The sequence below is a fragment of the Pavona decussata genome, unplaced genomic scaffold (assembly GCF_977016875.1).
Source record: "Pavona decussata unplaced genomic scaffold, jaPavDecu1.1 SCAFFOLD_124, whole genome shotgun sequence".
Lineage (NCBI taxonomy): Eukaryota > Metazoa > Cnidaria > Anthozoa > Scleractinia > Agariciidae > Pavona > Pavona decussata.
The window spans coordinates 2,258,546-2,283,051 of NW_028145538.1; the positions used below are offsets into that span (position 1 = coordinate 2,258,546).

Sequence of the window (24,506 nt, forward strand, 5' to 3'; positions counted from 1 at the left end):
CTCTTTGCGTAATAAATGTGCACCATTATCTCCGCGAATTAGAACCAATTAACGGCAATATTCTTGGACGTTAATTAGTACCCAATGTCCAATTATATATCACCCGGCCGGGTTTCTGTGCAGGGTTAGATCTCAGTTTGTTAACAATTTGTCTGTTTTACAATCGTGGCCAATTCTCGTTAAGAAATCTCAACGCGGCCCACCAAAAACAATTATTTCCTATTCCACCCCTCGAATTTCTACAAGTTACTTCTCCCTCCCCCCCTCCCCCTATACAATGTTGATTTGGGAAGTGCTGATTGCCGGGAAACTGTTCGTGACCCACCAAACAACATTGAGTTGGGGGGAGGGGGGCGGGGAAAATATGGTCGTTCGATTGTTTACTTGTAGAAACGCTTGGAAGGGTACGTTTTCTTAACCATTTTGTCCACGATTGTGCTAGCCAATGTTTTTCCATTTCCTCAGAACTCAAAAACTTTGAACTTCCAGGGAGCCGTGTTTAGACACACCTGTCGGCGTTTCTTAAGTTACGCGTACGTTAACGTCAGTGTTTTATTTAGCAGAGATGTAACAAGCCAAAAATAGATCACGCCGGTCGTGATATAAACAACTCGCGTGTCGTTCTGGCCACTTGTTTTGCCATTGTTCGGTGAAGTTAGTAACCACCAACACTATGGATCTTTTGCAAAGCTATGAAATTGATGAATCAAGTTCAGAGGAGCCGGGTAAATCGTTATCAGAAGATTCTCTCCCTAGAAGTGACCTACGCAGTGTTTATTTGGTGACATATAGCCAGGCAGATATTACTAAATTTCCAACCCGGGAAAATTTCGCCTCAGCAGTTGTGTCCGCATTTTCTCAAGGCAAAGTGAGAGTTGTTCAGTGGTGTTGCTGTCGGGAGAAACATAAGAACGGTGGTGAACATTATCATCTCGCACTGAAACTGGATCGTAATCAACGCTGGTTATCGGCGAAGGAATTTCTATTGAAGGAATTCGGGATTTCAGTTCACTTTTCCAACAAGCATCACAACTATTTCAGCGCGTGGCGTTATGTCACAAAATGTGATCGCGAGTTTACAGAAAGTCCAAATCACCCTTATCTTGGTCATAATCGTGAACCCCAAACAAGCTCGGCGAGTCGAGCACGGCGTTCTCAGCACACGAAAAGTACATTGGACGAAAATGAAGAAGAAGACAGCGATTCGGAGCAAGACTCAGAGGAAAATCCCCAAGTGACCTCATTGGCCAGCAAGAGGCGAAAGAAGCGACTTTCCCCGTACGAAGTCTCGGAAATTATTGTGGAAACGGGTATAAAAACTTTAACAGAGCTTCAAGCCTTAGCTTTTGAACAGAAAGAAGCGGGAAAAACGGATCTTGCAGAATTCCTAATCACTCGTAGTCCAAAGGTAGTCGCGGACATTCTTAATTCCGCCTGGGATATACAAGCAGCACCCAAAAAGTTGGCTCGTGCAAGGAAAAGCCGCATGGACATATTGCAAGAAGCCAAAGAGGGAAATTGTGCTGAGGGATGCAATGGGGAGTGGTTGGATTGCGCCAAAGAGGTCCTTCAAAACAACGGCCTACCCGTAGCTGTCTTTAGAGAAGCTGTAAGTGATGCCTTGATTAAAGGAAGGGGGAAGTACAGAAATCTTATGATAGTAGGAGCTGCGAATTGTGGCAAATCATTTTTGTTTAATCCCCTAACCGCGATCTATAATACATTTTGTAACACCGCTTCGGGGAGCTTTGCATGGGTGGGAGTTGACAGTGCCGAGTGCATATTTTTAAATGACTTCCGGTGGTCGCCCCAACTCATCCCGTGGCATGACTTGCTGCTTTTGTTAGAGGGACACGTTGTTCATTTACCCGCACCAAAAACTCATTTTGCAAAGGATATTTCCCTGACTGCTGATACTCCAATCTTCTGCACAGGAAAGCGTCCGCTCATGTATATTAAAAATGGCTTAGTAGATGAACGTGAAACGGAAATGATGAATGTGCGTTGGAGAATTTTTCATTTCAATTTTCAAATCCCGCGGGAGCAGCAAAGAGAAATCCCGCCATGTGCACGATGTTTTGCAAGCCTTATTTGTGGCGAACCAGACCTAGAATTCGGGATGCAACGATTAACTTGACAGTTTCAAGGGAGTGGTGAAATAAAACAACGATTAACACAGGTTTTCAACGGTTAACACCGAATGCTCGTAAAAAGAATAGATAGTCATTTCTTTTAATACAAAACTGCTGTTAATCGTTGTTAATCGTTGTTAATCGTTGAAAGTGCTAAATGTCTTCTTGTTAATCGTATGCAATTAAAGTATTTTTGCGTTATTAAGAGTTATATGTAAACAAACTGAAGAAAGATAGATGTTACGGCAAGAAATGGACACATTTTCTCTTGTAGAATGTATTTGTTGACATTTGTGACATGCCTGTCACGCACGCTGTACTATGTAACACAATAAAATACTAGCGTAACGTAATCTTCTGATTATTACTTGGTCAGAAAAGACCGCTTTCGTGTCCCGAGTTGCAAGAACAATAAATGTATATTGAATACAAGTATTAATACTTAGTGCGTTGTCCTTTTCCAGTAATAATGGCATCCATACGGCCATCCATAGTGTCTATAATCTTGTCGATTACCTCTGATGGAAAGTTGTACATTGTTCTAATTACACGTGTTGAAAATTCATCGAATGTCTCACGCGTAATGTTTAATTCTAGAGCCTGTTTTCTCAGCTTTTTTTTAACAAGATTAAAGAAATTCTCGATAGGATTTATGTCAGGGCTGCGAGGCGGTATACATAATTGTTTTGCCCTTTTCATTTTAAGTACTCTTCTAACAAGAGCAGAATTCTGGTTCGGTGCGTTGTCTTGTACAAACATGCGAGAGCCATTCTTGTCTGCTCTTGCAAACATAGAATCAAATTTTCCATTAATAAAAGAGGCAAATGAACGGCTTTCCAGATTATCATATGCATGACACTCAATTACTCCTTTACCGTAACTAATGGCCACCATTAATCTTAAAACGCGACCTCCACTCCCCTCTTTGCATCCTTTAGCCGTGCATCCCTGAAGAAGCCCTTCGCACGCTCTCCTCCATACTCTCCCTTGTGGCGCTCTAGCTTGATCCGCCGGATTTCTTTTATAATAGAAACTGACACCATCCAAATAGAAAGCAACCGTATTGCACCAAATATCTCGAGAGTGGTTATTTTTTATGTTCTTTGCAAAGTGAACACGTTGACGCATGTCATCCTCGGACATCAAGCCTTTTTTACGCGCCTGCAGGTAGTGGTAGCCTTCCTTGTGCAGAAAACGCCTAACAGTCCTGCTGCTTACCTCGTTAGGCTTTAGACCAGCCCGTTCCATAATCCTACTGGAAGAAAAATGTCCTTCCTCTTTTCGTAGCGCTCGCAAACAGCGAATAATTTTTCTCTGGTCGCGCGCGCATAACTTGCTTGGACGTCCTCCTGCGCGTTTATGCGGGCCGGTCTGTTTCACCGATATGAACTCGTCTCGAATTATGTAGACCGATGCAAGTGAAATGTTGCATTGCTTCATTATCTCTACGGCTGGTAATATCTTCTGCCGCGCCAAATATCCAATATACGCCTTTCTTTGCGAGTCAATTGCGCCCGTAAAAACCATTGTATAAATGGCGAAGTGATGAGATAATGCCTCTCTTTGCGTAATAAATGTGCACCATTATCTCCGCGAATTAGAACCAATTAACGGCAATATTCTTGGACGTTAATTAGTACCCAATGTCCAATTATATATCACCCGGCCGGGTTTCTGTGCAGGGTTAGATCTCAGTTTGTTAACAATTTGTCTGTTTTACAATCGTGGCCAATTCTCGTTAAGAAATCTCAACGCGGCCCACCAAAAACAATTATTTCCTATTCCACCCCTCGAATTTCTACAAGTTACTTCTCCCTCCCCCCCTCCCCCTATACAATGTTGATTTGGGAAGTGCTGATTGCCGGGAAACTGTTCGTGACCCACCAAACAACATTGAGTTGGGGGGAGGGGGGCGGGGAAAATATGGTCGTTCGATTGTTTACTTGTAGAAACGCTTGGAAGGGTACGTTTTCTTAACCATTTTGTCCACGATTGTGCTAGCCAATGTTTTTCCATTTCCTCAGAACTCAAAAACTTTGAACTTCCAGGGAGCCGTGTTTAGACACACCTGTCGGCGTTTCTTAAGTTACGCGTACGTTAACGTCAGTGTTTTATTTAGCAGAGATGTAACAAGCCAAAAATAGATCACGCCGGTCGTGATATAAACAACTCGCGTGTCGTTCTGGCCACTTGTTTTGCCATTGTTCGGTGAAGTTAGTAACCACCAACACTATGGATCTTTTGCAAAGCTATGAAATTGATGAATCAAGTTCAGAGGAGCCGGGTAAATCGTTATCAGAAGATTCTCTCCCTAGAAGTGACCTACGCAGTGTTTATTTGGTGACATATAGCCAGGCAGATATTACTAAATTTCCAACCCGGGAAAATTTCGCCTCAGCAGTTGTGTCCGCATTTTCTCAAGGCAAAGTGAGAGTTGTTCAGTGGTGTTGCTGTCGGGAGAAACATAAGAACGGTGGTGAACATTATCATCTCGCACTGAAACTGGATCGTAATCAACGCTGGTTATCGGCGAAGGAATTTCTATTGAAGGAATTCGGGATTTCAGTTCACTTTTCCAACAAGCATCACAACTATTTCAGCGCGTGGCGTTATGTCACAAAATGTGATCGCGAGTTTACAGAAAGTCCAAATCACCCTTATCTTGGTCATAATCGTGAACCCCAAACAAGCTCGGCGAGTCGAGCACGGCGTTCTCAGCACACGAAAAGTACATTGGACGAAAATGAAGAAGAAGACAGCGATTCGGAGCAAGACTCAGAGGAAAATCCCCAAGTGACCTCATTGGCCAGCAAGAGGCGAAAGAAGCGACTTTCCCCGTACGAAGTCTCGGAAATTATTGTGGAAACGGGTATAAAAACTTTAACAGAGCTTCAAGCCTTAGCTTTTGAACAGAAAGAAGCGGGAAAAACGGATCTTGCAGAATTCCTAATCACTCGTAGTCCAAAGGTAGTCGCGGACATTCTTAATTCCGCCTGGGATATACAAGCAGCACCCAAAAAGTTGGCTCGTGCAAGGAAAAGCCGCATGGACATATTGCAAGAAGCCAAAGAGGGAAATTGTGCTGAGGGATGCAATGGGGAGTGGTTGGATTGCGCCAAAGAGGTCCTTCAAAACAACGGCCTACCCGTAGCTGTCTTTAGAGAAGCTGTAAGTGATGCCTTGATTAAAGGAAGGGGGAAGTACAGAAATCTTATGATAGTAGGAGCTGCGAATTGTGGCAAATCATTTTTGTTTAATCCCCTAACCGCGATCTATAATACATTTTGTAACACCGCTTCGGGGAGCTTTGCATGGGTGGGAGTTGACAGTGCCGAGTGCATATTTTTAAATGACTTCCGGTGGTCGCCCCAACTCATCCCGTGGCATGACTTGCTGCTTTTGTTAGAGGGACACGTTGTTCATTTACCCGCACCAAAAACTCATTTTGCAAAGGATATTTCCCTGACTGCTGATACTCCAATCTTCTGCACAGGAAAGCGTCCGCTCATGTATATTAAAAATGGCTTAGTAGATGAACGTGAAACGGAAATGATGAATGTGCGTTGGAGAATTTTTCATTTCAATTTTCAAATCCCGCGGGAGCAGCAAAGAGAAATCCCGCCATGTGCACGATGTTTTGCAAGCCTTATTTGTGGCGAACCAGACCTAGAATTCGGGATGCAACGATTAACTTGACAGTTTCAAGGGAGTGGTGAAATAAAACAACGATTAACACAGGTTTTCAACGGTTAACACCGAATGCTCGTAAAAAGAATAGATAGTCATTTCTTTTAATACAAAACTGCTGTTAATCGTTGTTAATCGTTGTTAATCGTTGAAAGTGCTAAATGTCTTCTTGTTAATCGTATGCAATTAAAGTATTTTTGCGTTATTAAGAGTTATATGTAAACAAACTGAAGAAAGATAGATGTTACGGCAAGAAATGGACACATTTTCTCTTGTAGAATGTATTTGTTGACATTTGTGACATGCCTGTCACGCACGCTGTACTATGTAACACAATAAAATACTAGCGTAACGTAATCTTCTGATTATTACTTGGTCAGAAAAGACCGCTTTCGTGTCCCGAGTTGCAAGAACAATAAATGTATATTGAATACAAGTATTAATACTTAGTGCGTTGTCCTTTTCCAGTAATAATGGCATCCATACGGCCATCCATAGTGTCTATAATCTTGTCGATTACCTCTGATGGAAAGTTGTACATTGTTCTAATTACACGTGTTGAAAATTCATCGAATGTCTCACGCGTAATGTTTAATTCTAGAGCCTGTTTTCTCAGCTTTTTTTTAACAAGATTAAAGAAATTCTCGATAGGATTTATGTCAGGGCTGCGAGGCGGTATACATAATTGTTTTGCCCTTTTCATTTTAAGTACTCTTCTAACAAGAGCAGAATTCTGGTTCGGTGCGTTGTCTTGTACAAACATGCGAGAGCCATTCTTGTCTGCTCTTGCAAACATAGAATCAAATTTTCCATTAATAAAAGAGGCAAATGAACGGCTTTCCAGATTATCATATGCATGACACTCAATTACTCCTTTACCGTAACTAATGGCCACCATTAATCTTAAAACGCGACCTCCACTCCCCTCTTTGCATCCTTTAGCCGTGCATCCCTGAAGAAGCCCTTCGCACGCTCTCCTCCATACTCTCCCTTGTGGCGCTCTAGCTTGATCCGCCGGATTTCTTTTATAATAGAAACTGACACCATCCAAATAGAAAGCAACCGTATTGCACCAAATATCTCGAGAGTGGTTATTTTTTATGTTCTTTGCAAAGTGAACACGTTGACGCATGTCATCCTCGGACATCAAGCCTTTTTTACGCGCCTGCAGGTAGTGGTAGCCTTCCTTGTGCAGAAAACGCCTAACAGTCCTGCTGCTTACCTCGTTAGGCTTTAGACCAGCCCGTTCCATAATCCTACTGGAAGAAAAATGTCCTTCCTCTTTTCGTAGCGCTCGCAAACAGCGAATAATTTTTCTCTGGTCGCGCGCGCATAACTTGCTTGGACGTCCTCCTGCGCGTTTATGCGGGCCGGTCTGTTTCACCGATATGAACTCGTCTCGAATTATGTAGACCGATGCAAGTGAAATGTTGCATTGCTTCATTATCTCTACGGCTGGTAATATCTTCTGCCGCGCCAAATATCCAATATACGCCTTTCTTTGCGAGTCAATTGCGCCCGTAAAAACCATTGTATAAATGGCGAAGTGATGAGATAATGCCTCTCTTTGCGTAATAAATGTGCACCATTATCTCCGCGAATTAGAACCAATTAACGGCAATATTCTTGGACGTTAATTAGTACCCAATGTCCAATTATATATCACCCGGCCGGGTTTCTGTGCAGGGTTAGATCTCAGTTTGTTAACAATTTGTCTGTTTTACAATCGTGGCCAATTCTCGTTAAGAAATCTCAACGCGGCCCACCAAAAACAATTATTTCCTATTCCACCCCTCGAATTTCTACAAGTTACTTCTCCCTCCCCCCCTCCCCCTATACAATGTTGATTTGGGAAGTGCTGATTGCCGGGAAACTGTTCGTGACCCACCAAACAACATTGAGTTGGGGGGAGGGGGGCGGGGAAAATATGGTCGTTCGATTGTTTACTTGTAGAAACGCTTGGAAGGGTACGTTTTCTTAACCATTTTGTCCACGATTGTGCTAGCCAATGTTTTTCCATTTCCTCAGAACTCAAAAACTTTGAACTTCCAGGGAGCCGTGTTTAGACACACCTGTCGGCGTTTCTTAAGTTACGCGTACGTTAACGTCAGTGTTTTATTTAGCAGAGATGTAACAAGCCAAAAATAGATCACGCCGGTCGTGATATAAACAACTCGCGTGTCGTTCTGGCCACTTGTTTTGCCATTGTTCGGTGAAGTTAGTAACCACCAACACTATGGATCTTTTGCAAAGCTATGAAATTGATGAATCAAGTTCAGAGGAGCCGGGTAAATCGTTATCAGAAGATTCTCTCCCTAGAAGTGACCTACGCAGTGTTTATTTGGTGACATATAGCCAGGCAGATATTACTAAATTTCCAACCCGGGAAAATTTCGCCTCAGCAGTTGTGTCCGCATTTTCTCAAGGCAAAGTGAGAGTTGTTCAGTGGTGTTGCTGTCGGGAGAAACATAAGAACGGTGGTGAACATTATCATCTCGCACTGAAACTGGATCGTAATCAACGCTGGTTATCGGCGAAGGAATTTCTATTGAAGGAATTCGGGATTTCAGTTCACTTTTCCAACAAGCATCACAACTATTTCAGCGCGTGGCGTTATGTCACAAAATGTGATCGCGAGTTTACAGAAAGTCCAAATCACCCTTATCTTGGTCATAATCGTGAACCCCAAACAAGCTCGGCGAGTCGAGCACGGCGTTCTCAGCACACGAAAAGTACATTGGACGAAAATGAAGAAGAAGACAGCGATTCGGAGCAAGACTCAGAGGAAAATCCCCAAGTGACCTCATTGGCCAGCAAGAGGCGAAAGAAGCGACTTTCCCCGTACGAAGTCTCGGAAATTATTGTGGAAACGGGTATAAAAACTTTAACAGAGCTTCAAGCCTTAGCTTTTGAACAGAAAGAAGCGGGAAAAACGGATCTTGCAGAATTCCTAATCACTCGTAGTCCAAAGGTAGTCGCGGACATTCTTAATTCCGCCTGGGATATACAAGCAGCACCCAAAAAGTTGGCTCGTGCAAGGAAAAGCCGCATGGACATATTGCAAGAAGCCAAAGAGGGAAATTGTGCTGAGGGATGCAATGGGGAGTGGTTGGATTGCGCCAAAGAGGTCCTTCAAAACAACGGCCTACCCGTAGCTGTCTTTAGAGAAGCTGTAAGTGATGCCTTGATTAAAGGAAGGGGGAAGTACAGAAATCTTATGATAGTAGGAGCTGCGAATTGTGGCAAATCATTTTTGTTTAATCCCCTAACCGCGATCTATAATACATTTTGTAACACCGCTTCGGGGAGCTTTGCATGGGTGGGAGTTGACAGTGCCGAGTGCATATTTTTAAATGACTTCCGGTGGTCGCCCCAACTCATCCCGTGGCATGACTTGCTGCTTTTGTTAGAGGGACACGTTGTTCATTTACCCGCACCAAAAACTCATTTTGCAAAGGATATTTCCCTGACTGCTGATACTCCAATCTTCTGCACAGGAAAGCGTCCGCTCATGTATATTAAAAATGGCTTAGTAGATGAACGTGAAACGGAAATGATGAATGTGCGTTGGAGAATTTTTCATTTCAATTTTCAAATCCCGCGGGAGCAGCAAAGAGAAATCCCGCCATGTGCACGATGTTTTGCAAGCCTTATTTGTGGCGAACCAGACCTAGAATTCGGGATGCAACGATTAACTTGACAGTTTCAAGGGAGTGGTGAAATAAAACAACGATTAACACAGGTTTTCAACGGTTAACACCGAATGCTCGTAAAAAGAATAGATAGTCATTTCTTTTAATACAAAACTGCTGTTAATCGTTGTTAATCGTTGTTAATCGTTGAAAGTGCTAAATGTCTTCTTGTTAATCGTATGCAATTAAAGTATTTTTGCGTTATTAAGAGTTATATGTAAACAAACTGAAGAAAGATAGATGTTACGGCAAGAAATGGACACATTTTCTCTTGTAGAATGTATTTGTTGACATTTGTGACATGCCTGTCACGCACGCTGTACTATGTAACACAATAAAATACTAGCGTAACGTAATCTTCTGATTATTACTTGGTCAGAAAAGACCGCTTTCGTGTCCCGAGTTGCAAGAACAATAAATGTATATTGAATACAAGTATTAATACTTAGTGCGTTGTCCTTTTCCAGTAATAATGGCATCCATACGGCCATCCATAGTGTCTATAATCTTGTCGATTACCTCTGATGGAAAGTTGTACATTGTTCTAATTACACGTGTTGAAAATTCATCGAATGTCTCACGCGTAATGTTTAATTCTAGAGCCTGTTTTCTCAGCTTTTTTTTAACAAGATTAAAGAAATTCTCGATAGGATTTATGTCAGGGCTGCGAGGCGGTATACATAATTGTTTTGCCCTTTTCATTTTAAGTACTCTTCTAACAAGAGCAGAATTCTGGTTCGGTGCGTTGTCTTGTACAAACATGCGAGAGCCATTCTTGTCTGCTCTTGCAAACATAGAATCAAATTTTCCATTAATAAAAGAGGCAAATGAACGGCTTTCCAGATTATCATATGCATGACACTCAATTACTCCTTTACCGTAACTAATGGCCACCATTAATCTTAAAACGCGACCTCCACTCCCCTCTTTGCATCCTTTAGCCGTGCATCCCTGAAGAAGCCCTTCGCACGCTCTCCTCCATACTCTCCCTTGTGGCGCTCTAGCTTGATCCGCCGGATTTCTTTTATAATAGAAACTGACACCATCCAAATAGAAAGCAACCGTATTGCACCAAATATCTCGAGAGTGGTTATTTTTTATGTTCTTTGCAAAGTGAACACGTTGACGCATGTCATCCTCGGACATCAAGCCTTTTTTACGCGCCTGCAGGTAGTGGTAGCCTTCCTTGTGCAGAAAACGCCTAACAGTCCTGCTGCTTACCTCGTTAGGCTTTAGACCAGCCCGTTCCATAATCCTACTGGAAGAAAAATGTCCTTCCTCTTTTCGTAGCGCTCGCAAACAGCGAATAATTTTTCTCTGGTCGCGCGCGCATAACTTGCTTGGACGTCCTCCTGCGCGTTTATGCGGGCCGGTCTGTTTCACCGATATGAACTCGTCTCGAATTATGTAGACCGATGCAAGTGAAATGTTGCATTGCTTCATTATCTCTACGGCTGGTAATATCTTCTCCCGCGCCAAATATCCAATATACGCCTTTCTTTGCGAGTCAATTGCGCCCGTAAAAACCATTGTATAAATGGCGAAGTGATGAGATAATGCCTCTCTTTGCGTAATAAATGTGCACCATTATCTCCGCGAATTAGAACCAATTAACGGCAATATTCTTGGACGTTAATTAGTACCCAATGTCCAATTATATATCACCCGGCCGGGTTTCTGTGCAGGGTTAGATCTCAGTTTGTTAACAATTTGTCTGTTTTACAATCGTGGCCAATTCTCGTTAAGAAATCTCAACGCGGCCCACCAAAAACAATTATTTCCTATTCCACCCCTCGAATTTCTACAAGTTACTTCTCCCTCCCCCCCTCCCCCTATACAATGTTGATTTGGGAAGTGCTGATTGCCGGGAAACTGTTCGTGACCCACCAAACAACATTGAGTTGGGGGGAGGGGGGCGGGGAAAATATGGTCGTTCGATTGTTTACTTGTAGAAACGCTTGGAAGGGTACGTTTTCTTAACCATTTTGTCCACGATTGTGCTAGCCAATGTTTTTCCATTTCCTCAGAACTCAAAAACTTTGAACTTCCAGGGAGCCGTGTTTAGACACACCTGTCGGCGTTTCTTAAGTTACGCGTACGTTAACGTCAGTGTTTTATTTAGCAGAGATGTAACAAGCCAAAAATAGATCACGCCGGTCGTGATATAAACAACTCGCGTGTCGTTCTGGCCACTTGTTTTGCCATTGTTCGGTGAAGTTAGTAACCACCAACACTATGGATCTTTTGCAAAGCTATGAAATTGATGAATCAAGTTCAGAGGAGCCGGGTAAATCGTTATCAGAAGATTCTCTCCTTAGAAGTGACCTACGCAGTGTTTATTTGGTGACATATAGCCAGGCAGATATTACTAAATTTCCAACCCGGGAAAATTTCGCCTCAGCAGTTGTGTCCGCATTTTCTCAAGGCAAAGTGAGAGTTGTTCAGTGGTGTTGCTGTCGGGAGAAACATAAGAACGGTGGTGAACATTATCATCTCGCACTGAAACTGGATCGTAATCAACGCTGGTTATCGGCGAAGGAATTTCTATTGAAGGAATTCGGGATTTCAGTTCACTTTTCCAACAAGCATCACAACTATTTCAGCGCGTGGCGTTATGTCACAAAATGTGATCGCGAGTTTACAGAAAGTCCAAATCACCCTTATCTTGGTCATAATCGTGAACCCCAAACAAGCTCGGCGAGTCGAGCACGGCGTTCTCAGCACACGAAAAGTACATTGGACGAAAATGAAGAAGAAGACAGCGATTCGGAGCAAGACTCAGAGGAAAATCCCCAAGTGACCTCATTGGCCAGCAAGAGGCGAAAGAAGCGACTTTCCCCGTACGAAGTCTCGGAAATTATTGTGGAAACGGGTATAAAAACTTTAACAGAGCTTCAAGCCTTAGCTTTTGAACAGAAAGAAGCGGGAAAAACGGATCTTGCAGAATTCCTAATCACTCGTAGTCCAAAGGTAGTCGCGGACATTCTTAATTCCGCCTGGGATATACAAGCAGCACCCAAAAAGTTGGCTCGTGCAAGGAAAAGCCGCATGGACATATTGCAAGAAGCCAAAGAGGGAAATTGTGCTGAGGGATGCAATGGGGAGTGGTTGGATTGCGCCAAAGAGGTCCTTCAAAACAACGGCCTACCCGTAGCTGTCTTTAGAGAAGCTGTAAGTGATGCCTTGATTAAAGGAAGGGGGAAGTACAGAAATCTTATGATAGTAGGAGCTGCGAATTGTGGCAAATCATTTTTGTTTAATCCCCTAACCGCGATCTATAATACATTTTGTAACACCGCTTCGGGGAGCTTTGCATGGGTGGGAGTTGACAGTGCCGAGTGCATATTTTTAAATGACTTCCGGTGGTCGCCCCAACTCATCCCGTGGCATGACTTGCTGCTTTTGTTAGAGGGACACGTTGTTCATTTACCCGCACCAAAAACTCATTTTGCAAAGGATATTTCCCTGACTGCTGATACTCCAATCTTCTGCACAGGAAAGCGTCCGCTCATGTATATTAAAAATGGCTTAGTAGATGAACGTGAAACGGAAATGATGAATGTGCGTTGGAGAATTTTTCATTTCAATTTTCAAATCCCGCGGGAGCAGCAAAGAGAAATCCCGCCATGTGCACGATGTTTTGCAAGCCTTATTTGTGGCGAACCAGACCTAGAATTCGGGATGCAACGATTAACTTGACAGTTTCAAGGGAGTGGTGAAATAAAACAACGATTAACACAGGTTTTCAACGGTTAACACCGAATGCTCGTAAAAAGAATAGATAGTCATTTCTTTTAATACAAAACTGCTGTTAATCGTTGTTAATCGTTGTTAATCGTTGAAAGTGCTAAATGTCTTCTTGTTAATCGTATGCAATTAAAGTATTTTTGCGTTATTAAGAGTTATATGTAAACAAACTGAAGAAAGATAGATGTTACGGCAAGAAATGGACACATTTTCTCTTGTAGAATGTATTTGTTGACATTTGTGACATGCCTGTCACGCACGCTGTACTATGTAACACAATAAAATACTAGCGTAACGTAATCTTCTGATTATTACTTGGTCAGAAAAGACCGCTTTCGTGTCCCGAGTTGCAAGAACAATAAATGTATATTGAATACAAGTATTAATACTTAGTGCGTTGTCCTTTTCCAGTAATAATGGCATCCATACGGCCATCCATAGTGTCTATAATCTTGTCGATTACCTCTGATGGAAAGTTGTACATTGTTCTAATTACACGTGTTGAAAATTCATCGAATGTCTCACGCGTAATGTTTAATTCTAGAGCCTGTTTTCTCAGCTTTTTTTTAACAAGATTAAAGAAATTCTCGATAGGATTTATGTCAGGGCTGCGAGGCGGTATACATAATTGTTTTGCCCTTTTCATTTTAAGTACTCTTCTAACAAGAGCAGAATTCTGGTTCGGTGCGTTGTCTTGTACAAACATGCGAGAGCCATTCTTGTCTGCTCTTGCAAACATAGAATCAAATTTTCCATTAATAAAAGAGGCAAATGAACGGCTTTCCAGATTATCATATGCATGACACTCAATTACTCCTTTACCGTAACTAATGGCCACCATTAATCTTAAAACGCGACCTCCACTCCCCTCTTTGCATCCTTTAGCCGTGCATCCCTGAAGAAGCCCTTCGCACGCTCTCCTCCATACTCTCCCTTGTGGCGCTCTAGCTTGATCCGCCGGATTTCTTTTATAACAGAAACTGACACCATCCAAATAGAAAGCAACCGTATTGCACCAAATATCTCGAGAGTGGTTATTTTTTATGTTCTTTGCAAAGTGAACACGTTGACGCATGTCATCCTCGGACATCAAGCCTTTTTTACGCGCCTGCAGGTAGTGGTAGCCTTCCTTGTGCAGAAAACGCCTAACAGTCCTGCTGCTTACCTCGTTAGGCTTTAGACCAGCCCGTTCCATAATCCTACTGGAAGAAAAATGTCCTTCCTCTTTTCGTAGCGCTCGCAAACAGCGAATAATTTTTCTCTGGTCGCGCGCGCATAACTTGCTTGGACGTCCTCCTGCGCGTTTATGCGGGCCGGTCTGTTTCACCGATATGAACTCGTCTCGAATTATGTAGACCGATGCAAGTGAAATGTTGCATTGCTTCATTATCTCTACGGCTGGTAATATCTTCTGCCGCGCCAAATATCCAATATACGCCTTTCTTTGCGAGTCAATTGCGCCCGTAAAAACCATTGTATAAATGGCGAAGTGATGAGATAATGCCTCTCTTTGCGTAATAAATGTGCACCATTATCTCCGCGAATTAGAACCAATTAACGGCAATATTCTTGGACGTTAATTAGTACCCAATGTCCAATTATATATCACCCGGCCGGGTTTCTGTGCAGGGTTAGATCTCAGTTTGTTAACAATTTGTCTGTTTTACAATCGTGGCCAATTCTCGTTAAGAAATCTCAACGCGGCCCACCAAAAACAATTATTTCCTATTCCACCCCTCGAATTTCTACAAGTTACTTCTCCCTCCCCCCCTCCCCCTATACAATGTTGATTTGGGAAGTGCTGATTGCCGGGAAACTGTTCGTGACCCACCAAACAACATTGAGTTGGGGGGAGGGGGGCGGGGAAAATATGGTCGTTCGATTGTTTACTTGTAGAAACGCTTGGAAGGGTACGTTTTCTTAACCATTTTGTCCACGATTGTGCTAGCCAATGTTTTTCCATTTCCTCAGAACTCAAAAACTTTGAACTTCCAGGGAGCCGTGTTTAGACACACCTGTCGGCGTTTCTTAAGTTACGCGTACGTTAACGTCAGTGTTTTATTTAGCAGAGATGTAACAAGCCAAAAATAGATCACGCCGGTCGTGATATAAACAACTCGCGTGTCGTTCTGGCCACTTGTTTTGCCATTGTTCGGTGAAGTTAGTAACCACCAACACTATGGATCTTTTGCAAAGCTATGAAATTGATGAATCAAGTTCAGAGGAGCCGGGTAAATCGTTATCAGAAGATTCTCTCCTTAGAAGTGACCTACGCAGTGTTTATTTGGTGACATATAGCCAGGCAGATATTACTAAATTTCCAACCCGGGAAAATTTCGCCTCAGCAGTTGTGTCCGCATTTTCTCAAGGCAAAGTGAGAGTTGTTCAGTGGTGTTGCTGTCGGGAGAAACATAAGAACGGTGGTGAACATTATCATCTCGCACTGAAACTGGATCGTAATCAACGCTGGTTATCGGCGAAGGAATTTCTATTGAAGGAATTCGGGATTTCAGTTCACTTTTCCAACAAGCATCACAACTATTTCAGCGCGTGGCGTTATGTCACAAAATGTGATCGCGAGTTTACAGAAAGTCCAAATCACCCTTATCTTGGTCATAATCGTGAACCCCAAACAAGCTCGGCGAGTCGAGCACGGCGTTCTCAGCACACGAAAAGTACATTGGACGAAAATGAAGAAGAAGACAGCGATTCGGAGCAAGACTCAGAGGAAAATCCCCAAGTGACCTCATTGGCCAGCAAGAGGCGAAAGAAGCGACTTTCCCCGTACGAAGTCTCGGAAATTATTGTGGAAACGGGTATAAAAACTTTAACAGAGCTTCAAGCCTTAGCTTTTGAACAGAAAGAAGCGGGAAAAACGGATCTTGCAGAATTCCTAATCACTCGTAGTCCAAAGGTAGTCGCGGACATTCTTAATTCCGCCTGGGATATACAAGCAGCACCCAAAAAGTTGGCTCGTGCAAGGAAAAGCCGCATGGACATATTGCAAGAAGCCAAAGAGGGAAATTGTGCTGAGGGATGCAATGGGGAGTGGTTGGATTGCGCCAAAGAGGTCCTTCAAAACAACGGCCTACCCGTAGCTGTCTTTAGAGAAGCTGTAAGTGATGCCTTGATTAAAGGAAGGGGGAAGTACAGAAATCTTATGATAGTAGGAGCTGCGAATTGTGGCAAATCATTTTTGTTTAATCCCCTAACCGCGATCTATAATACATTTTGTAACACCGCTTCGGGGAGCTTTGCATGGGTGGGAGTTGACAGTGCCGAGTGCATATTTTTAAATGACTTCCGGTGGTCGCCCCAACTCATCCCGTGGCATGACTTGCTGCTTTTGTTAGAGGGACACGTTGTTCATTTACCCGCACCAAAAACTCATTTTGCAAAGGATATTTCCCTGACTGCTGATACTCCAATCTTCTGCACAGGAAAGCGTCCGCTCATGTATATTAAAAATGGCTTAGTAGATGAACGTGAAACGGAAATGATGAATGTGCGTTGGAGAATTTTTCATTTCAATTTTCAAATCCCGCGGGAGCAGCAAAGAGAAATCCCGCCATGTGCACGATGTTTTGCAAGCCTTATTTGTGGCGAACCAGACCTAGAATTCGGGATGCAACGATTAACTTGACAGTTTCAAGGGAGTGGTGAAATAAAACAACGATTAACACAGGTTTTCAACGGTTAACACCGAATGCTCGTAAAAAGAATAGATAGTCATTTCTTTTAATACAAAACTGCTGTTAATCGTTGTTAATCGTTGTTAATCGTTGAAAGTGCTAAATGTCTTCTTGTTAATCGTATGCAATTAAAGTATTTTTGCGTTATTAAGAGTTATATGTAAACAAACTGAAGAAAGATAGATGTTACGGCAAGAAATGGACACATTTTCTCTTGTAGAATGTATTTGTTGACATTTGTGACATGCCTGTCACGCACGCTGTACTATGTAACACAATAAAATACTAGCGTAACGTAATCTTCTGATTATTACTTGGTCAGAAAAGACCGCTTTCGTGTCCCGAGTTGCAAGAACAATAAATGTATATTGAATACAAGTATTAATACTTAGTGCGTTGTCCTTTTCCAGTAATAATGGCATCCATACGGCCATCCATAGTGTCTATAATCTTGTCGATTACCTCTGATGGAAAGTTGTACATTGTTCTAATTACACGTGTTGAAAATTCATCGAATGTCTCACGCGTAATGTTTAATTCTAGAGCCTGTTTTCTCAGCTTTTTTTTAACAAGATTAAAGAAATTCTCGATAGGATTTATGTCAGGGCTGCGAGGCGGTATACATAATTGTTTTGCCCTTTTCATTTTAAGTACTCTTCTAACAAGAGCAGAATTCTGGTTCGGTGCGTTGTCTTGTACAAACATGCGAGAGCCATTCTTGTCTGCTCTTGCAAACATAGAATCAAATTTTCCATTAATAAAAGAGGCAAATGAACGGCTTTCCAGATTATCATATGCATGACACTCAATTACTCCTTTACCGTAACTAATGGCCACCATTAATCTTAAAACGCGACCTCCACTCCCCTCTTTGCATCCTTTAGCCGTGCATCCCTGAAGAAGCCCTTCGCACGCTCTCCTCCATACTCTCCCTTGTGGCGCTCTAGCTTGATCCGCCGGATTTCTTTTATAATAGAAACTGACACCATCCAAATAGAAAGCAACCGTATTGCACCAAATATCTCGAGAGTGGTTATTTTTTATGTTCTTTGCAAAGTGAACACGTTGACGCATGTCATCCTCGGACATCAAGCCTTTTTTACGCGCCTGCAGGTAGTGGTAGCCTTCCTTGTGCAGAAAACGCCTAACAGTCCTGCTGCTTACCTCGTTAGGCTTTAGACCAGCCCGTTCCATAATCCTACTGGAAGAAAAATGTCCTTCCTCTTTTCGTAGCGCTCGCAAACAGCGAATAATTTTTCTCTGGTCGCGCGCGCATAACTTGCTTGGACGTCCTCCTGCGCGTTTATGCGGGCCGGTCTGTTTCACCGATATGAACTCGTCTCGAATTATGTAGACCGATGCAAGTGAAATGTTGCATTGCTTCATTATCTCTACGGCTGGTAATATCTTCTGCCGCGCCAAATATCCAATATACGCCTTTCTTTGCGAGTCAATTGCGCCCGTAAAAACCATTGTATAAATGGCGAAGTGATGAGATAATGCCTCTCTTTGCGTAATAAATGTGCACCATTATCTCCGCGAATTAGAACCAATTAACGGCAATATTCTTGGACGTTAATTAGTACCCAATGTCCAATTATATATCACCCGGCCGGGTTTCTGTGCAGGGTTAGATCTCAGTTTGTTAACAATTTGTCTGTTTTACAATCGTGGCCAATTCTCGTTAAGAAATCTCAACGCGGCCCACCAAAAACAATTATTTCCTATTCCACCCCTCGAATTTCTACAAGTTACTTCTCCCTCCCCCCCTCCCCCTATACAATGTTGATTTGGGAAGTGCTGATTGCCGGGAAACTGTTCGTGACCCACCAAACAACATTGAGTTGGGGGGAGGGGGGCGGGGAAAATATGGTCGTTCGATTGTTTACTTGTAGAAACGCTTGGAAGGGTACGTTTTCTTAACCATTTTGTCCACGATTGTGCTAGCCAATGTTTTTCCATTTCCTCAGAACTCAAAAACTTTGAACTTCCAGGGAGCCGTGTTTAGACACACCTGTCGGCGTTTCTTAAGTTACGCGTACGTTAACGTCAGTGTTTTATTTAGCAGAGATGTAACAAGCCAAAAATAGATCACGCCGGTCGTGATATAAACAACTCGCGTGTCGTTCTGGCCACTTGTTTTGCCATTGTTCGGTGAAGTTAGTAACCACCAACACTATGGATCTTTTGCAAAGCTATGAAATTGATGAATCAAGTTCAGAGGAGCCGGGTAAATCGTTATCAGAAGATTCTCTCCCTAGAAGTGACCTACGCAGTGTTTATTTGGTGACATATAGCCAGGCAGATATTACTAAATTTCCAACCCGGGAAAATTTCGCCTCAGCAGTTGTGTCCGCATTTTCTCAAGGCAAAGTGAGAGTTGTTCAGTGGTGTTGCTGTCGGGAGAAACATAAGAACGGTGGTGAACATTATCATCTCGCACTGAAACTGGATCGTAATCAACGCTGGTTATCGGCGAAGGAATTTCTATTGAAGGAATTCGGGATTTCAGTTCACTTTTCCAACAAGCATCACAACTATTTCAGCGCGTGGCGTTATGTCACAAAATGTGATCGCGAGTTTACAGAAAGTCCAAATCACCCTTATCTTGGTCATAATCGTGAACCCCAAACAAGCTCGGCGAGTCGAGCACGGCGTTCTCAGCACACGAAAAGTACATTGGACGAAAATGAAGAAGAAGACAGCGATTCGGAGCAAGACTCAGAGGAAAATCCCCAAGTGACCTCATTGGCCAGCAAGAGGCGAAAGAAGCGACTTTCCCCGTACGAAGTCTCGGAAATTATTGTGGAAACGGGTATAAAAACTTTAACAGAGCTTCAAGCCTTAGCTTTTGAACAGAAAGAAGCGGGAAAAACGGATCTTGCAGAATTCCTAATCACTCGTAGTCCAAAGGTAGTCGCGGACATTCTTAATTCCGCCTGGGATATACAAGCAGCACCCAAAAAGTTGGCTCGTGCAAGGAAAAGCCGCATGGACATATTGCAAGAAGCCAAAGAGGGAAATTGTGCTGAGGGATGCAATGGGGAGTGGTTGGATTGCGCCAAAGAGGTCCTTCAAAACAACGGCCTACCCGTAGCTGTCTTTAGAGAAGCTGTAAGTGATGCCTTGATTAAAGGAAGGGGGAAGTACAGAAATCTTATGATAGTAGGAGCTGCGAATTGTGGCAAATCATTTTTGTTTAATCCCCTAACCGCGATCTATAATACATTTTGTAACACCGCTTCGGGGAGCTTTGCATGGGTGGGAGTTGACAGTGCCGAGTGCATATTTTTAAATGACTTCCGGTGGTCGCCCCAACTCATCCCGTGGCATGACTTGCTGCTTTTGTTAGAGGGACACGTTGTTCATTTACCCGCACCAAAAACTCATTTTGCAAAGGATATTTCCCTGACTGCTGATACTCCAATCTTCTGCACAGGAAAGCGTCCGCTCATGTATATTAAAAATGGCTTAGTAGATGAACGTGAAACGGAAATGATGAATGTGCGTTGGAGAATTTTTCATTTCAATTTTCAAATCCCGCGGGAGCAGCAAAGAGAAATCCCGCCATGTGCACGATGTTTTGCAAGCCTTATTTGTGGCGAACCAGACCTAGAATTCGGGATGCAACGATTAACTTGACAGTTTCAAGGGAGTGGTGAAATAAAACAACGATTAACACAGGTTTTCAACGGTTAACACCGAATGCTCGTAAAAAGAATAGATAGTCATTTCTTTTAATACAAAACTGCTGTTAATCGTTGTTAATCGTTGTTAATCGTTGAAAGTGCTAAATGTCTTCTTGTTAATCGTATGCAATTAAAGTATTTTTGCGTTATTAAGAGTTATATGTAAACAAACTGAAGAAAGATAGATGTTACGGCAAGAAATGGACACATTTTCTCTTGTAGAATGTATTTGTTGACATTTGTGACATGCCTGTCACGCACGCTGTACTATGTAACACAATAAAATACTAGCGTAACGTAATCTTCTGATTATTACTTGGTCAGAAAAGACCGCTTTCGTGTCCCGAGTTGCAAGAACAATAAATGTATATTGAATACAAGTATTAATACTTAGTGCGTTGTCCTTTTCCAGTAATAATGGCATCCATACGGCCATCCATAGTGTCTATAATCTTGTCGATTACCTCTGATGGAAAGTTGTACATTGTTCTAATTACACGTGTTGAAAATTCATCGAATGTCTCACGCGTAATGTTTAATTCTAGAGCCTGTTTTCTCAGCTTTTTTTTAACAAGATTAAAGAAATTCTCGATAGGATTTATGTCAGGGCTGCGAGGCGGTATACATAATTGTTTTGCCCTTTTCATTTTAAGTACTCTTCTAACAAGAGCAGAATTCTGGTTCGGTGCGTTGTCTTGTACAAACATGCGAGAGCCATTCTTGTCTGCTCTTGCAAACATAGAATCAAATTTTCCATTAATAAAAGAGGCAAATGAACGGCTTTCCAGATTATCATATGCATGACACTCAATTACTCCTTTACCGTAACTAATGGCCACCATTAATCTTAAAACGCGACCTCCACTCCCCTCTTTGCATCCTTTAGCCGTGCATCCCTGAAGAAGCCCTTCGCACGCTCTCCTCCATACTCTCCCTTGTGGCGCTCTAGCTTGATCCGCCGGATTTCTTTTATAATAGAAACTGACACCATCCAAATAGAAAGCAACCGTATTGCACCAAATATCTCGAGAGTGGTTATTTTTTATGTTCTTTGCAAAGTGAACACGTTGACGCATGTCATCCTCGGACATCAAGCCTTTTTTACGCGCCTGCAGGTAGTGGTAGCCTTCCTTGTGCAGAAAACGCCTAACAGTCCTGCTGCTTACCTCGTTAGGCTTTAGACCAGCCCGTTCCATAATCCTACTGGAAGAAAAATGTCCTTCCTCTTTTCGTAGCGCTCGCAAACAGCGAATAATTTTTCTCTGGTCGCGCGCGCATAACTTGCTTGGACGTCCTCCTGCGCGTTTATGCGGGCCGGTCTGTTTCACCGATATGAACTCGTCTCGAATTATGTAGACCGATGCAAGTGAAATGTTGCATTGCTTCATTATCTCTACGGCTGGTAATATCTTCTGCCGCGCCAAATATCCAATATACGCCTTTCTTTGCGAGTCAATTGCGCCCGTAAAAACCATTGTATAAATGGCGAAGTGATGAGATAATGCCTCTCTTTGCGTAATAAATGTGCACCATTATCTCCGCGAATTAGAACCAATTAACGGCAATATTCTTGGACGTTAATTAGTACCCAATGTCCAATTATATATCACCCGGCCGGGTTTCTGTGCAGGGTTAGATCTCAGTTTGTTAACAATTTGTCTGTTTTACAATCGTGGCCAATTCTCGTTAAGAAATCTCAACGCGGCCCACCAAAAACAATTATTTCCTATTCCACCCCTCGAATTTCTACAAGTTACTTCTCCCTCCCCCCCTCCCCCTATACAATGTTGATTTGGGAAGTGCTGATTGCCGGGAAACTGTTCGTGACCCACCAAACAACATTGAGTTGGGGGGAGGGGGGCGGGGAAAATATGGTCGTTCGATTGTTTACTTGTAGAAACGCTTGGAAGGGTACGTTTTCTTAACCATTTTGTCCACGATTGTGCTAGCCAATGTTTTTCCATTTCCTCAGAACTCAAAAACTTTGAACTTCCAGGGAGCCGTGTTTAGACACACCTGTCGGCGTTTCTTAAGTTACGCGTACGTTAACGTCAGTGTTTTATTTAGCAGAGATGTAACAAGCCAAAAATAGATCACGCCGGTCGTGATATAAACAACTCGCGTGTCGTTCTGGCCACTTGTTTTGCCATTGTTCGGTGAAGTTAGTAACCACCAACACTATGGATCTTTTGCAAAGCTATGAAATTGATGAATCAAGTTCAGAGGAGCCGGGTAAATCGTTATCAGAAGATTCTCTCCTTAGAAGTGACCTACGCAGTGTTTATTTGGTGACATATAGCCAGGCAGATATTACTAAATTTCCAACCCGGGAAAATTTCGCCTCAGCAGTTGTGTCCGCATTTTCTCAAGGCAAAGTGAGAGTTGTTCAGTGGTGTTGCTGTCGGGAGAAACATAAGAACGGTGGTGAACATTATCATCTCGCACTGAAACTGGATCGTAATCAACGCTGGTTATCGGCGAAGGAATTTCTATTGAAGGAATTCGGGATTTCAGTTCACTTTTCCAACAAGCATCACAACTATTTCAGCGCGTGGCGTTATGTCACAAAATGTGATCGCGAGTTTACAGAAAGTCCAAATCACCCTTATCTTGGTCATAATCGTGAACCCCAAACAAGCTCGGCGAGTCGAGCACGGCGTTCTCAGCACACGAAAAGTACATTGGACGAAAATGAAGAAGAAGACAGCGATTCGGAGCAAGACTCAGAGGAAAATCCCCAAGTGACCTCATTGGCCAGCAAGAGGCGAAAGAAGCGACTTTCCCCGTACGAAGTCTCGGAAATTATTGTGGAAACGGGTATAAAAACTTTAACAGAGCTTCAAGCCTTAGCTTTTGAACAGAAAGAAGCGGGAAAAACGGATCTTGCAGAATTCCTAATCACTCGTAGTCCAAAGGTAGTCGCGGACATTCTTAATTCCGCCTGGGATATACAAGCAGCACCCAAAAAGTTGGCTCGTGCAAGGAAAAGCCGCATGGACATATTGCAAGAAGCCAAAGAGGGAAATTGTGCTGAGGGATGCAATGGGGAGTGGTTGGATTGCGCCAAAGAGGTCCTTCAAAACAACGGCCTACCCGTAGCTGTCTTTAGAGAAGCTGTAAGTGATGCCTTGATTAAAGGAAGGGGGAAGTACAGAAATCTTATGATAGTAGGAGCTGCGAATTGTGGCAAATCATTTTTGTTTAATCCCCTAACCGCGATCTATAATACATTTTGTAACACCGCTTCGGGGAGCTTTGCATGGGTGGGAGTTGACAGTGCCGAGTGCATATTTTTAAATGACTTCCGGTGGTCGCCCCAACTCATCCCGTGGCATGACTTGCTGCTTTTGTTAGAGGGACACGTTGTTCATTTACCCGCACCAAAAACTCATTTTGCAAAGGATATTTCCCTGACTGCTGATACTCCAATCTTCTGCACAGGAAAGCGTCCGCTCATGTATATTAAAAATGGCTTAGTAGATGAACGTGAAACGGAAATGATGAATGTGCGTTGGAGAATTTTTCATTTCAATTTTCAAATCCCGCGGGAGCAGCAAAGAGAAATCCCGCCATGTGCACGATGTTTTGCAAGCCTTATTTGTGGCGAACCAGACCTAGAATTCGGGATGCAACGATTAACTTGACAGTTTCAAGGGAGTGGTGAAATAAAACAACGATTAACACAGGTTTTCAACGGTTAACACCGAATGCTCGTAAAAAGAATAGATAGTCATTTCTTTTAATACAAAACTGCTGTTAATCGTTGTTAATCGTTGTTAATCGTTGAAAGTGCTAAATGTCTTCTTGTTAATCGTATGCAATTAAAGTATTTTTGCGTTATTAAGAGTTATATGTAAACAAACTGAA

At 42.7% G+C, this 24,506-nt stretch overlaps 8 protein-coding genes across 14 annotated transcripts in view; 7 read left to right on the top strand and 1 right to left on the bottom strand.

Annotated features, from left to right (window-relative positions):
- Positions 1-24,506, bottom strand: part of LOC146469427 (epithelial sodium channel subunit alpha-like) — a 91,241-nt gene that overhangs the window by 49,428 nt on the left and 17,307 nt on the right. The gene's annotated exons all lie outside the window — the stretch shown is intronic.
- Positions 674-2,137, top strand: LOC146469439 (uncharacterized). Its single transcript, XM_085123303.1, has one exon. The coding sequence runs from the start codon at positions 674-676 to the stop codon at positions 2,135-2,137; it is 1,464 nt and encodes a 487-aa protein (XP_084979429.1).
- On the top strand, positions 4,365-5,828 carry LOC146469440 (uncharacterized). Its single transcript, XM_085123304.1, has one exon. It carries the CDS (start codon positions 4,365-4,367, stop codon positions 5,826-5,828), a length of 1,464 nt encoding a protein of 487 aa, XP_084979430.1.
- LOC146469441 (uncharacterized) lies at positions 8,056-9,519 on the top strand. The gene has a single exon (XM_085123305.1). The coding sequence runs from the start codon at positions 8,056-8,058 to the stop codon at positions 9,517-9,519; it is 1,464 nt and encodes a 487-aa protein (XP_084979431.1).
- On the top strand, positions 11,603-13,210 carry LOC146469442 (uncharacterized). The gene has a single exon (XM_085123306.1). The coding sequence runs from the start codon at positions 11,747-11,749 to the stop codon at positions 13,208-13,210; it is 1,464 nt and encodes a 487-aa protein (XP_084979432.1). The 5' UTR covers positions 11,603-11,746.
- LOC146469443 (uncharacterized) lies at positions 15,294-16,901 on the top strand. Its single transcript, XM_085123307.1, has one exon. The coding sequence runs from the start codon at positions 15,438-15,440 to the stop codon at positions 16,899-16,901; it is 1,464 nt and encodes a 487-aa protein (XP_084979433.1). The 5' UTR covers positions 15,294-15,437.
- On the top strand, positions 19,129-20,592 carry LOC146469444 (uncharacterized). The gene has a single exon (XM_085123308.1). It carries the CDS (start codon positions 19,129-19,131, stop codon positions 20,590-20,592), a length of 1,464 nt encoding a protein of 487 aa, XP_084979434.1.
- LOC146469445 (uncharacterized) lies at positions 22,674-24,283 on the top strand. The gene has a single exon (XM_085123309.1). The coding sequence runs from the start codon at positions 22,820-22,822 to the stop codon at positions 24,281-24,283; it is 1,464 nt and encodes a 487-aa protein (XP_084979435.1). The 5' UTR covers positions 22,674-22,819.

Coding starts and splice junctions, on each gene's coding strand:
- LOC146469441 (XM_085123305.1), top strand. CDS start 8,056: ATGGATCTTTTGCAAAGCTATGAAATTGATGAATCAAGTTCAGAGGAG.
- LOC146469445 (XM_085123309.1), top strand. CDS start 22,820: ATGGATCTTTTGCAAAGCTATGAAATTGATGAATCAAGTTCAGAGGAG.
- LOC146469442 (XM_085123306.1), top strand. CDS start 11,747: ATGGATCTTTTGCAAAGCTATGAAATTGATGAATCAAGTTCAGAGGAG.
- LOC146469444 (XM_085123308.1), top strand. CDS start 19,129: ATGGATCTTTTGCAAAGCTATGAAATTGATGAATCAAGTTCAGAGGAG.
- LOC146469443 (XM_085123307.1), top strand. CDS start 15,438: ATGGATCTTTTGCAAAGCTATGAAATTGATGAATCAAGTTCAGAGGAG.
- LOC146469439 (XM_085123303.1), top strand. CDS start 674: ATGGATCTTTTGCAAAGCTATGAAATTGATGAATCAAGTTCAGAGGAG.
- LOC146469440 (XM_085123304.1), top strand. CDS start 4,365: ATGGATCTTTTGCAAAGCTATGAAATTGATGAATCAAGTTCAGAGGAG.